The 14,488-nt window shown below is 35.4% G+C and overlaps 1 protein-coding gene across 5 annotated transcripts in view; it reads left to right on the top strand.

Moving 5' to 3' along the window:
* Positions 1 to 14,488, top strand: part of LOC150086911 (uncharacterized) — a 320,086-nt gene that overhangs the window by 182,520 nt on the left and 123,078 nt on the right. For all 5 annotated transcript variants that reach the window (XM_090372801.1, XM_090372802.1, XM_090372803.1 and 2 more), the window contains exon 10: positions 9,091 to 9,177. In XM_090372801.1, the coding sequence (XP_090228927.1) occupies positions 9,091 to 9,177 (87 nt within the window). The remainder of the gene's footprint in view (positions 1 to 9,090; positions 9,178 to 14,488) is intronic.

The raw sequence follows: 14,488 nt of genomic DNA, 5'->3' as shown, positions 1-14,488 counted from the left end.
TTAATAAGGAAACCATTCAACAAATAATAATCCAGGATTTGAAGAAAACGAAGGTCTATGCCTGGTTTGTTCCATGTTCATTAACAGACAGTCAATGACAGGTATGAGTTGAATGCTGCAGAGAACTCATTGTGGCCAATGAAAGCAAACCCAATTTCCTGAATTCAGTCATTATGGGTGATGAGACATCACCCATAATTAACAAGAAAAATAACAAGTGAATTGTGCAAAAAGAGTTGGTGTCCAATGCCCAAAGTGTTACGAGCTACAAAGCTTGCATTGTTTGGGAGTTTTTGCCTCAAATTCTGCATACTGTGTCAGGTGACTGATGCTTCTGGATAGCCAAGAGGCCAGAACAGAACACACACATAATACACACAAACCTACGTCACACATCTGGCCTGTTTGTAGTGATACTGATCTTCACAGAGATACGAGGCAGAGATGAACTCATGTTCTAGGAGCCGTCCTTTACAAAAACACATGTCCACATACTGTTGCACCCACTGTATTCGCCAAACTTAGCCTCATGCAAAGCTCAAGGCACCACTGAAAGGCTGTTATTTTCGTGATGTTGACACCATTCAAAGAGCTGTGATGAGAACAATATACAAGACGCAGCATTCTACCAGTTATTCCAGTCACTTCGTGATTGTTGCATGCAGGGTGTGAACGTGAGAGGAAATTATTTTGAATAAACCAAGGTTAGTTGATTCATACATGGATCATTATTCTTTTTTCTAGCATCAGTCTTATTTTTCCAATTGCCATACTGTATAATGAGTCAGATTTTGAGCATTATAATAATTAAGGTTGGTTGGATAAACTCCTTCCTATAATTGGTCACATCATAATGCTCATCAGTAAGTGTGTTTTATGCCTACAAATTCCAATTACAAACTATGTATCTTGACTGCCAACCCCTTGTGCCAAGTAATTTGTGTAATTGAATATCTTCGGGCCTCAGCTGCAATTTTTAAGAGATTATGTACACTAGTTTGGTTTACATTTTAGCTTTTAATAATAAAACAGGCCTACGTGCTCTGGATTCATAATGCGAAAATTTATTTTTATTTTGTTACACAGAGCATTAATAAAACTACAATAAATAAATAAAACTACAATTTATTTATTGTAGTTTTATTAATGCTCTGTGTAACAAAATAAAAATAAATTTTCGCATTTTAGCTTTTATTAAATCTCCTTATTTCTGAAAGCAGCAACTCTTAAAAAGTACTTAAAGAGAGCAAGAAAGGAAAGTTATTTTTATTTTTTGATAGTTTGGTTACTAGCCCTTACTAATCTCTACTTGTTTCTCACTGGCACTATTGCTTTACCTTGGAGGGGCTGGTAACTTGGGTGCAAAAAGATCACTTGGTCAAAAAGGAGTTCCAGTGGGTCAGGCTACTGTTCTTCAAGTAGTTTTAAATGGCTTTGGCACATTACCTTCAGTCATTCATTGTTGGTAATGCATTCCAGAACAGGTTGAGCAATGGGAAATTATTTCTCTCTTTAATAAAAAAAAAAAAAAAGTTTGCAGGCCACAAGTGACTCTCCATAAATGATAAAGCATTTATAATCCAAGGAACTTTTAATATGGAAACAACAATTGGAGAAATACTGAAACTAACAAAGTTTGCAGGATTAGCAATTACCGGATTTCCTCAATTCCTTAAACTTGTTCAAGAGGTGTAATATTGGAGTGGGACTTGCATGTTTCTGAAGGGATGGTACTTGAATTGAATGACCAATTAGTAATAAATAAATAAATAAATTTTCTGTTTATACTCCGGGATGACCAAACGGTCAGAGGACTTCACAAGATAGACAGAATACAAGAAACAGCACCATATTCATATGTGCAAAATGAACCATGACAAATAAATTGATGGTGTTTAGATGATAAAGGCATTTTGCAATGCATGTTGATTTAATGCAAGTTTATTACAGCAAGTTACATGCTAGTTTAGACATCTCCAGTGGAGATTATGCAGAAACACAGGAAACACCAGGAATAACTATTAAAATTATATTTATTAATAAATCAGAAGTTTTGTAAAAGCTAAAATTTCTGTTTACTTTAACAGTGAAAAATGTACTCTAAACAAATGTATTAAAATTATATTTATTAATAAATCAGATGTTTTGTAAAAGCTAAATTTTCTGTTTACTTCAACAATGAAAAATGTACTCTAAACAACTTAGAAAACACATTATAAATGATTAAGTAAATAAGGAAATAACTTAAACAAACCAAAGAAAAGGACTCAAGTTCATAAATACGTTCTTTTAAATAATGCAATGCCACAAAGGGGGTAAGGGAATGCAGAGCAAGCTGAGATTTATATGGTTATCACATGCAGTAAGTGATGCTGATTGCTGTTTGAATAAGTGGCACCTGTACATGTGGAACCAATAAACCAGAAGTGAAAGGGATGTTCCTCATGCTGCAGAAGAAGATAATGAAGAAGAAACTTTGCTATTTCTGGCAGCTATATGATTGGATTGTCTTAGTGGAACGTTTTTGGTTGTGTTGGCAGTTTCTGTAGCTGAAAACTGCTTGGCTGGTAAGAGTGTCTGTGTTAGTCTTACTTGATCTGCCTGTTGGTTTTGTTGTGCTGAATGTGGGAGCCAGCATATGTGGTTCAGGGGAGCTTGTACCAAGAGATATTTTTGAAAACATGTCCCAGGTCATTGTTAATGGAATTGGGGAGAGCCCTGATGAAGAATGGTTCCTTAATGTCTTCTCAGCCTATGCTGACCTGTGGAAAGTGTTGTAATTATATCAAAGTTCCAACGATGTCTAGTTTCTGTGGAATGTAGGGCTGGATCCGAGGTGATAACTTTCCTTAGACACATTGCTTTTTGTGTTCGTGGATCCTTTCTCCAGTTCAATTTTCCTACTCCAGAACCAGCTTACATGTTCAGGAATATCAAGGTTCATGGATGAATATCCTGTTAGGCCCATTGTCAGCAGCTGGGACTACTGAGCCAAAAAAGCTTTCTTCAGTTCTTCCACACAATCCTTGGTCTATCAAAACACTCAAGACTTAATGAGCTCCAGCCTATAGAGCTTGCACTTAATGGCCTGCTGGTCTTGTTCAATGTGGATTCTATGTTCACTAATATCTTTCTCCAAGAAGCTATCACATGTTTATCTGAATTATTAGGACAGCACACCACTAGTTCTCCCATTCCATCCAACATCACCAATCTAGTCCATCCTTTAGCAGGGCAAGCATACTTCAGGTTTCTTGATTCACTCTACATTCAAAATCACTTGCCTCGGTCTGAGCAACCCACTTTCCATTCTTCTTTCTGAGGTGTTTGTGCATCTCTTGAGGATAAAGCCATTATGGCCTACAATTTCTTTCAAGTTTCTTGACTATTTGAACACCATTCATTCAAACAACAAATTCGACCTCGAAACAGAAGTTGCAAGTGGCTTCCTTTCTTAGATGTGTCTTAGTGGAACGGTTTTGGTTGTGTTGGCAGTTTCTGTAGCTAAAGACTGCTTGGCTGGTAAGAGAATTTTTTTAAAGAATCAAAAAGTATATCAGGAGCCTACAGACTCAGGCAAGGTCCTCTTCTAGTGTAGCCATCCCTGATCCACAAAAATTGGGATCTTTAAATCTCTGATCCTTTGTGCACTCCTTTTTGCAGGGGGCCCTGACTTCCAGGATGTGCTAGCCTACATTAGAAGTACCTTCATACTTAGTGGGCCCCCACTACTCTTCATTAGAAGCATAGTGGCTTTCACCTTAGAAACTAACATCCATAACAGAACACACGCGTCATGTCATGATCCCTTTCATCACTGGGACAAGTAGGATTACCTATTTAGCCAATCCCTTTCATCATTGGTATTGCCCATTTAGCCAAATAAGATTCTCTGCTTCTTGAAATTAAGCACTTCATGTATCACATTAAGTGTGAGGTTTGTGAAGGGGTTTATGTATACCAGGGGCAAAGCTGTTCAGAAGAATCTGTGAACAAAAAAGTGGTGTATATCTCTCAGGAAAATTATCATCGTGAATCCAACCCTCTCCAAGGAGATAACTGGTCGGTCCTTCTGTTGAAAATGGGCATTTTTCAAACTGGTGAAATTACACTTCTCAGTACAGGTTGGGGAGACTTTTTTTAAAGAATCATTCTTCATTGGGCTCTTCTCAGTTCCATCAGTAGGTTTGAGCACCTTTTGATTTAACAACAATTTGGTATGTCTTCGAAAGGAGTCTTTGCAAAGGCTCCCCCCTTAAATCATAGGAACTGGTCCCCACATCCAGCACAACAAAACCAGTGGACCGCGAAAGGATCTAAACCTCTCAAATACACATGGTCTCAGTTTGAAGCCTCAGCTGCCAGTGCACCCTTAAACACCAAAAAAAATAAACAAAGTTCGAATCCCATTGATGTCTATTTCCACTTAGTCTGTCTAGCCCCACTTAATTTTTCTGGCAGAATTAATCCCAATTATTAAAAAGAAACCTTTACTCATCGACGTACTTCCTGCCAACTTCTGAAAATTTTTATAGCTTTAGTTTTTAACCTTGCTTACTCTAGAGAATGATCTCATTTCCCTTTCTCAGAATTTTTATTTTAACATCCATTCCTCTTGTCGTAATTGTAAGAAAAGACGAAGTGTATGTCTGTTTATACTGTAAAAATTCTCTTCACCCCAAATGGGTTTATTTAATTTATAGTTTCACTGTAAATTTAATTGATTATAATCACTCCACTATCTTTTGGTCCTCTTAATTGCTCTAATTTTTGATATTGTTACGTATATTGGCAATTAAACTTAGCAGTGAATTAACCACCCTCGATTTGTGGTTTCTTTGTTGTGCAGTTGCCCATTCTTGGTTACACTTAAACTTCCATCTTCCTATTAAGTTATAATAATATTTATCATGTTTTAATGCCTTGGCTTCTGTTACCCCAGAAAAGATTTCATGCTTTGATTCTGATCACAAACTCTTAGAGGTCTGTTTTTCTATTACTGCTGCTACTTGCTCCTTTCTTTCCACACAAATGGCTGGTAAAATTGCCTAAATTTTTAAACCAGTATTTAGTTAATTTTTTATTCTTGTCCCTGTCTTCCTACCTAGAAATATACCTTATAGATAGTTTTGATGCTTTCATTCATTTGACATGTTTCTTTGTTCTAAGACTTGTCTGTTTTCAGTTATAGGAAGCCTTGCTTGGAGCTATTCAAAGAAAACCAATCTGCCTACAAAATCTTTCATTAAACTCAAGCATTTAGGTTTTGGCCTGCATTCAGTAATGTAAGAGCCCATATTCAGCTGCTACCAAAGTATCAACCCAACCATTTGCTTCTAATGAGATCTTTTTATTCTGCTGTATCAATGCAAAGATTCATTTTCCAAATACAGTAGACTCTTGATTTTCTGGGATAGATGGTAAAAAACAAATCCCGGATAATCGATTTCCCGGTTAATCCAAAAATACAAAAGTCCCCAACATACGTAAGAGATACATTCCAGGACTTCTTACTTCGCCAAGTTTTACGTAATTCGGGAATGATTAATAACATATCGTTACTATATTATTATTGACAATTCTGAATTCCGCGTGATACTTGTTAATGTTTGGCCATTTTCATACATCCTTATTAGTTTAATTTTCTGATCCAAATCGATAGCTTTCCTTTTGTTGATTGATTTACTAGTAGTGCTGTTACTTATTCTCTTAGTCGGCACCATGATAATGGTGAAACTGAAATTTTCTGAAAAGAACTTCACAGGGTTAAGGGAGAAACATACTATTATCACTCACGGGAACTCACATTTTACTAAAGCACAATTCTGGAGGTCACTGCCATTAAACAATTTGCACCTTCCGGGTTACTGGGCTTTTCTGTTCGTTCATCCAATTATAAACGTAAACTCGATCTTATTGCATTTGCGATAATGCCGATAGCTGGAATTATGTGGGTTTTTATATTATTATTGTTGTTGTTTTGGTTTTTAGGAGCATTAGCAACTAAGGCCATATTGCTCCGGGATATGCGGTGGTCATTCCCTGACCTTTCCGCATCTTCCGTATTTGGTGGTGACGGGTTCGAACCCCGGTCTAATCAAGAAGCATGTGATACGCACTACTGCTCCTTCCCACCTGGCTTACATTATTGTGGTGAAATGTGTCCCCTTCACTGAAATCTTCAGAATAAAAAAAAAAATAATAAATAAATAAATAAATAAATTTTAAGAATCTTCTCTTCTTTCCTATTTTTTTGCTTGTTACTCCGTATCTCACTTGTGCAACTTGTGCATGCTATGATCGTCGTTATTGATTGCTTATTTTATTTATTATTTTTGTTTGTTTTAAATTTTACAATCCTAAAAAAAAAAAAAATTGAGTGAAAAAAAATTTACATAAAACCGTAGTTGCGTAAGTTGGGGACTTGCTGTATCGAAAAATGTTCAGCAACCTATGCAAAAAATATGGCAATAGATAAAAAAAAACTTGCCACGCACTACTCGCATGTTCAGTACGATGCTTCCCTTTATTTTTTGCGATGTCGATTTTAAGTCTAATAGCTTCCCTTTATTTTTTCGATGTTGCGTATGGTTTAGTCACCAACATTATAATGGTTCATTAGAGATTTAACTGATGCACCATTTTCGGACTTTTGAATAATTTCAAGTTTTTGTTTAACTGAAAACGGAGCTCTTTTACGTTTACCCATCATTTTCGCGATTTATAAACAAAAAAAAAAAAAAAAAAACAAAAAAACACCTATAAAAATTCTGACACCCCTGACATAAATAACGAAACAAAATTTGTCCTTTTGCATTGCAACGGAACACAACAATCGACGCAACGCACTAAATCAAACTAAACATTTGGTCTTTTTTTTTTTGAGCAACGGGTGTGAAGACAGCGGGGATTGCAAGATAATAGGTACACTAATCTCCCAATGATGACTTATAATGCCGCTTGTCGCTTATTTACAACTTGCAAAATATCTGTTTATACCTATTTTAGTTATTACTTGAATTTTTTTGATTTCTGGTTGTTTTTTTTTTTTTTTTTTTTTTTTTAATTTGGAGTCTTGAAATGTCCCGGTTAATCGAGAGTCTGCTTTATGTACGGCAGTTATCAATACATTAACCATCTACCAATTCTCTTGTGATAGAGACTGTTTGGCCGTGGCAGTGATCTCACTGAATCTAGGAATTTTTTCTCCTGGAAGATTCCATGATATTCCATAGGATCTCCTATGATTCAGTGAAATCTCACATCAGAAAGTTGGATTCATGTTTCATGAGTACCATTGTTAGATGTTAGAGTCATTATACTCTGAATGCTGACATCTGGTTCTAGGATCCTACCAAAACTCAAGATAGGGTTACACTCATTTGTGCAGACTTTTGATTGTGATTTCATCTTAACCAGTGCGCCTCCGTAGCCAGGTGGGAAGGAGCAGCAGTGTGTAGCACACGCTTCTTGATTAGACCGGGGTTCGAGCCCGTCACCACCAAATATGGAGAATGCGGAAAAGTCATGGAATGACCACCGTATATCCCGGAGCAATATGGCCTTAGTTGCTAATGCTCCTAAAAAAAAAAAAAAACCAAAAAAAAAAAAAAAAAAAAAACCAATCATCTTAACCTTATGGTGACTGCTGCTTTAATGTTTATTAGCACTGTAGATTTACTGTTTTCTGTGTAAACTCCTCTGTTAGTATTCTGGGAAATTTTCTGTTAATGATGTATTGGCATAATTTTAATGATACTGGTTTTTCTGTTTAAAAACACTGTCATTCTATTCTTCTGCTTGTAAAATCCTATCTCTTTTGTTGGTAATAAGGTTAACAGTATTGGGCAAAACACTGCTGAAATGATCATTTCATATCAATTTCCTTCTGTATCATTCATAGCTTCCTTTAATTTATAAAATAAATGAATTATAATTTTAATTAATATTGATAATGGTAAAATCAAAATTATATTATTAATTGATATTAATTTAAGTAAATTAAATTATGGTTAATTAATATTAATTGCAATTTAAGGATTTAATTTTTTATAAATAATGAACATAATTCTGTCAGCTTTAAACTATTTCTTTGCTGATTTTTTTTCATTATATACAGACAAAATAGAGTTAATCATGATATGATTGCACATACATTAAAATGACTGTGAAAATGATAAGAAATACTTCACAGTTGGAGAATCTGTTCTTTCCCCCCCCACCCAGCACTAAATAAGTGAATCCAAAATTATATTGCAAATTGAGAGTTGCTCTACTATTATATGGCTGAATGCTTAAACAACTGAAAAAAAAAAAAAAAAAAAAACAGCAAATGTTCAGCAGTTGAATTACCAGCCAGTTCACTTTTATCTTTTTGCAATTCTGTGTTTTTACAAACTACTATTGTAGGCAGACTGTTTCCAGTATGAAATAAGATATCTAAGACTATATCTATAAAATTTGAAAATAATGTACTTAACTAATCATTTCTGACACCTGGTTCTTTTGTATTTTCATGATCAAAACTCATCTCATTCCTCCCTTCCTCATTTAGAATGTCTCTAGTCTCTGTATTGCATATGATTGTTATTGCTTTGTCACTCCCTTTCCAGCCATTGAGTAAAAAAAGTACTTGCTCTGTCTGCTTTAGAAGTGAACTTTTAATGTGCTTCTGCCTTATAGTTATGTAAGGTTTCGTTTATGATAGAACATAGCATATATTACAAGATTCATAGTGTTGATTATCTTTTGAGAAGCTGAATAAAGAAAATGAAGCTTTTGTTATATACTTTAACTTCAAAGAAGCATGATGAGTCCAGGATTATTTTATTTGTTTGTTCTTTTATTCTATTTTTAATTGTTTGTGTGCAGCGTTTATCTTCAGATACTGATTATGACAAAACTAAATTTATTCCAAATTTTTAATATTTAATGAAAATTTGAACCTGTTTAATTAATAGGAGTGCTATAGCATTCTTCAGGTTGCCTATCATTAATCGAAAGCCTTATTAGTCTTTTTGAAAGATAAAATAATGAAATTAAAAATTCTTTCAAAAAATTCTAAAAGATCTTATGGTATTTTCTTTTCAGGATAAAGGAGGAACTCAGTTACTTTTAGGTTTGAGTTTTAGGGGGATTAGTCTGTATCATAATATTGACAAAAAGGTTCCTAAGAAAGTGAGTATAGTTCTTGTATTTGATATAATTAAATATTATATTTGCCATTCAGAAGAAATTACCTGCAAAGGATCTGTTGTCTGTTAAATTATCTCAATCTTCAACCACTTTTTCTTAGACAAGAGTAGAGAAATTGAGGCCCATATGTTTCCTGCAGATAGTCCCTATTCGTTCTTAAAAATGAAATATCAAAGAAAGTATTTTTGAAATCATGATATTCAAAAAATAATAATGAGGAAAAGAGAAATGCATGTAAAATAGTTTATACTAGAGATTTCCAATCTGTGGATGAATAATCCATTTCTCAATTTTTTTTTAATATTAGCCTAGTGAATTATAATTATAGCATATAATCAATTACAATTAATATTCCATATAAAGTAGACTCAACATTTCATTTGCTAACCCATAAAATATAATTACATTACAAAATAATGATTTGCCTAAGCATTATAATTAAAATTTGAATTTTAATAATCAACTAAGGTTGTTTCCTAAAAATTGAAAACAAATGCTTTTTTTTTATAAAAACTTGAATATTTACATACATATCTTTTCTAGTTTCCCAGATAGAAACCAGAAAAGGTATACTAAAAGATATTTAGTGAAAGCAAATTTTTGGTCTATAGGTATGTAGATAAACTAGAGCCAGAATTAACACATAACAGACAATACCCTTAAAGTAGTAAAAAACAGTTTTGAAAACTTCTGCCCAGTTCCTTTGCCATTTGAAAACTTGGTGGGATGTTGATTGTACTGAAGCAAAGAGAAGAAAAAATAGGGTACAGAAAGGAAACAACCTTAGTTGATTATTAAAATTCAAATTTTAATTATAATGCTTAGGCAAATCATTATTTTGTAATGTAATTACAAAATAATGATTTGCCTTGTAATTTTTTCTCTATAAACAAGTTCACACAAGAGAGAGTTATATTTTCCACCAGAGTGAGAGAAAATTCAGATTCACTTCACTTGCTTTGTAATCTGTTTAATGCTGATTTGAGTTATATCATAGCAAGCCTGACTCTGCCATCTGTTAATGGCAGATCTCATATTGTGTATGTGAATTGCTTACAATGAACAGCTACATTGCTGATCGCTTTCATAGTCAGCAATAACTACAGTGCAGGGATCTACATGGTGACCTACCTGCTATGTGCTCTACAACTGCCAAGCTTGGTTCTGCATTGTGTAGCATCAACATGGTTACAAAATGGTCCTTTAGTAATCTTTTTGAGTGTGCCAGTGTAGCTTGCATTACCGGTCTGACACAGGATTTTATATCTTATCCCACTCCTTAACATTTGCTGAAGTACAGTAAATCCTTGCTAATCCAGATTAATTGAGGGAGATGTCATCCGGATCAAGCAATAATCCAGATTAGCAAAGCAAAAGATAGCCTTAAAAGACAAAAAAATTTAGAACACAAATAAATGGAAAATTAAATGATATAAGTAGTAAATAAAAAAAATATATCACTGTAGAGCCTTTATTTAAAAACTATAAAAAGACAATACATTTATCCATCAATAGAAGACTGAGCAAGTTGCTTGTTTTTGAACTTAATAATTCGGGTTTGAAGAAACTGCCAAGTTTTGTCTTGATTGTATTATTATTTTATTTAATATTTTTTTAAATGGCTTAACACCTTCAACATCACCGCTTAGGGCTTCACCACAATTTTTCTATTAGTGATATTGTGCCTTTGTCTAAATCGCCACAGCTGTCCTGAACTGCAAGTAAAATTGTATAACTTCAAATGCTTTGCAAACTTTTCTGCTGCTGCTGTTGCCTTTAGCTTAAAACTACTCATGCCGCTTGATTGTTGATGTGAATACCACTAAAAAGATTTTAAGGTTAAAAGCCTCAAACTACGGAAAACTTACTAATCAAGGAAGTTAGTGAATATCATCATGTTAGTTGGTAGTAAATCACCAAAGTGGGTGAAATGGCACTGTTTTTGCTATATCTCAAATTGTGAATGCTTTCAGAATGAGTTGCCCTGATATTGTACTACCTCGGCAGATACCATCCACTGGTGGTGGTATCTGCCAACTTGTGAAGGCATTAGCAATATGAGCTACAACAAAAACAGCCATTTAGAAACTTGTTCGACTTGTGAACACCACTTAAATACAGCTTCTTCCACTAACACTTCTTTTGGCTTTTATCACTCCCCACATCAAATTTTAAAGCAAATGTCTTTATCAATTCTTTGTTTTTTAATATCTGACAGTCTGCTGGCCAGTTCCAAATTCTTCAGCAATTTTTTTTTTTTCCAGGAGCACCATTTTCAAGTTGTTCTATCACTTTGATCTTGTTAATGATAGATAAAGTAATGTGTTTTCTTTTTATTCTGCTTTTCAATTCTTTAGAATCCATAATTATATAAAATATGTTAACTAATGTACATATATATGTATAAAGAAGTATGCAAATCAAGCGATATAAGCAATAACATCCGTTCAACTCAGAGTCAACAATACTGAACAACACACAAGACAATGTAATGTATGTTCTGTCTCTCTCTGCGCAGTCAGAGTGCTTAACTGTGAACAGAATTTTTCATATTTCGATCTGGATCATCTGACATTCGGATTAACTGTAACCAGATTAGTGAGTGTTTACTGTAATGCCGAATTTGAATATGTGGAGTACAATATATATAGGAAGAACAGACAAGCCGGAGAGGTGGGAGAGTTATGTTCTTAGTTAAGAAGCATATTAAATCTAAGGCCGTGCATCCATATTAAAATTGAGAGTGGGGGTGTGCTATAGGTAGGGTGACCAACTCTTGATCAGCCAATTTTGGGATATCGACCTTAAAAAATCGGGACACAACCAAAAAAATCTGGATTTTTTCATTGTTACATCAGATTACAGAATACCTTGTAATATTAATGTATGTGCATGCCCCTTCTTGGTTATTATACATATATAGGTATATTCACCCCAGGGGCTCACATCTGGTGGGTATGGGTTGTTGTTGTTGTTATTTGGTTTTTAGGAGCATTAGCAACCAAGGCCATATTGCTCTGGGGATATGCGGTGGTCATTTCCTGACCTTTCCGCATCCTCCGTATTTGGTGGTCACGGGCTTGGACCCTGGTCTAATCAAGAAGCGTGTGCTACGCACTGCTGCTCTGCCCACCTGGCTACGGAGGTGCTGGTGGGTATGGGCTTGGCACACCCAGTGTCCTGAGCTGGATATCATCATTCTCTTGGTGATTCCTTTCTACTTCTCTCTCTTTCTCTCGGGGTAACTCGGGAAATATTTTTGGCTGGTGCAGCATAAACCTCAGGCCTCCTTGCACCATATGGCTTAATAATAATAATAATATCTTGACATATTAATTTTTAAAATAGATAGGTGAATAAATTAGATACACGTAGGTAGGTAAGTAAAATGTTTATTCATTATTAGGTCAACATCAAACAACAACACCCTAGCTATAGGCCTAATGACTGTGATGAGTATACCAAGCAGCTATACAGAGAAATAGTGGGCCAGTAAATCAGGGGATTTTAACTTTCCAGATGTCGACTGGAATTTGTGGGTTGGTCACTCACAGACTAGCAAGCCTTTTATGAATTTCTCAGAAGACTGTTTTCTACACTATCAGAATTGATATGTGCAGTCTTATTGAAACCATCTGTTTTCTGGCAATTTCTTTCTACCCCAAAATCAGAGAATTAGAGTTCTGTAATATATGCAAGTAGCATTTGGAGATTGGTTTTCTGACACTTTCAAGGATATACTACCCAGTGATATAACAGATGGGAATATTTCAGGGTTGCATTGTGACCATATCAGAATATAGCCACCTTGGAGATTTTCCTCAATTCAGAATCTAGTTCTATATATTGGCATTATGTAACATCAGAATAGGCTTCATCTGTTAGTAATAAACAACTAATGAAATTATAATCTTCACATTCATCAAGAATGTATTTTGGATTTTTATGGTCACAGTTGAAAGTCTGTAAAGTATAGGTCGTACAATTCTGTAACAACCCTTTCAGCTGAAAGGGACGGTTCATTTTGAAATCAACCATCATCACTGGCATCAAATTTGAGATCTTCATCCAACGTTTGTCGAACATTTACATACAGTGTTATATTCCTTCATTCAGTTTTCCAAGACTTCACCTCTAACAGAGAAAAGGAAATTATACAATTACAGTTGTTCTTTAGGAATATTTAAAAAATTATTATTTTTGATATACATTCATGAGGCAAAACGTCATGACCACCTGTCTAATAGTGTTGGGTCATGTTTTGCCATGATAACTACTTGCACCTGGTAGGGTATTAACTCCACGAGACTGCAGGTGTTCTCAGGTATCCTGCATCAGCTAGATAAGATGATGCAGGATACCTGAGAACACCTGCATCAGCTAGATAAGATGTCCCGCAGTTCGTCAATGGAACGAGACACTGGTGTGGACTGGCAAATTCTTCATTCCCCAAATGTTTAATGGAATTGATGTTGGGAGAATTTAGCGGCCAGGGGAAGTGGTTGGACATGGTCCTCGAACCATTCCTGCACATTGCAGGCCTTGTGACATGGAGTATTTAAAGAAAGTCTCCAGTGCCATCTGGATACACACCATGTAGAGCAAAATTTGGGCTGAAATAATGCTGAAGTATGATCTGGAAATGGAGGTGTGTTCAATGGGGATGAGGGGATTCAGTGATGTCCAGTTCGTGTGTAGTGATGTCCATTCCTCCACGCGATAATACTACCACCACTGCCAGCTTGTTTTTGTCAAACCACGTAGTCTGGTTGTAGCTGCTCCCTGCTTGCCATTGGATGTGCACCATCCATCATTATGATGGAGCTGGAACCATGATTCATCAGACCAGGCAACTCTTTTCCAGTCATATCAGGGGATGTTCTTGTGTCCACTGCGGGTGGTGTCAGTGACAGTTGGCCAATATGGCATATGAACAGGTTGCTACTCAGTAGGCCTATCAGCAAGAGCTTCCGATGGATAGGATAGTGTGCTTGGAAATGTTTCTTTGTACACCCTCATTGTAGTTTGCTGTTAATTGAGGGATTTTGAGCGATCTGTTGTTCTGAACAGCACGTTCTAATTGCCATTCACCTCAACCTCAGGGGCTCATATCTGGTGAGTATGGGCTTGGCACACCCAGGGTCCTGAGCTGGATATCATCATTCTTCTTTTTCTTGGTGATTCCCTTCTACTTCTCTCTCTCTTGGGGTAATTCAGAAATTTTTTTTTTTTTTTTTTTTTTGGCATAAGCCTCAAGCTTCCTTTCACCATATGGCTATTAATAATAATAATA

The sequence above is a fragment of the Mastigoproctus giganteus genome, chromosome 4, assembly GCF_048544385.1.
Source record: "Mastigoproctus giganteus isolate SK-2022 chromosome 4, ASM4854438v1, whole genome shotgun sequence".
NCBI lineage: Eukaryota > Metazoa > Arthropoda > Arachnida > Uropygi > Thelyphonidae > Mastigoproctus > Mastigoproctus giganteus.
Note: the sequence above shows the minus strand (reverse complement) of the source record. Positions and strands in the feature narration are given on the sequence as shown.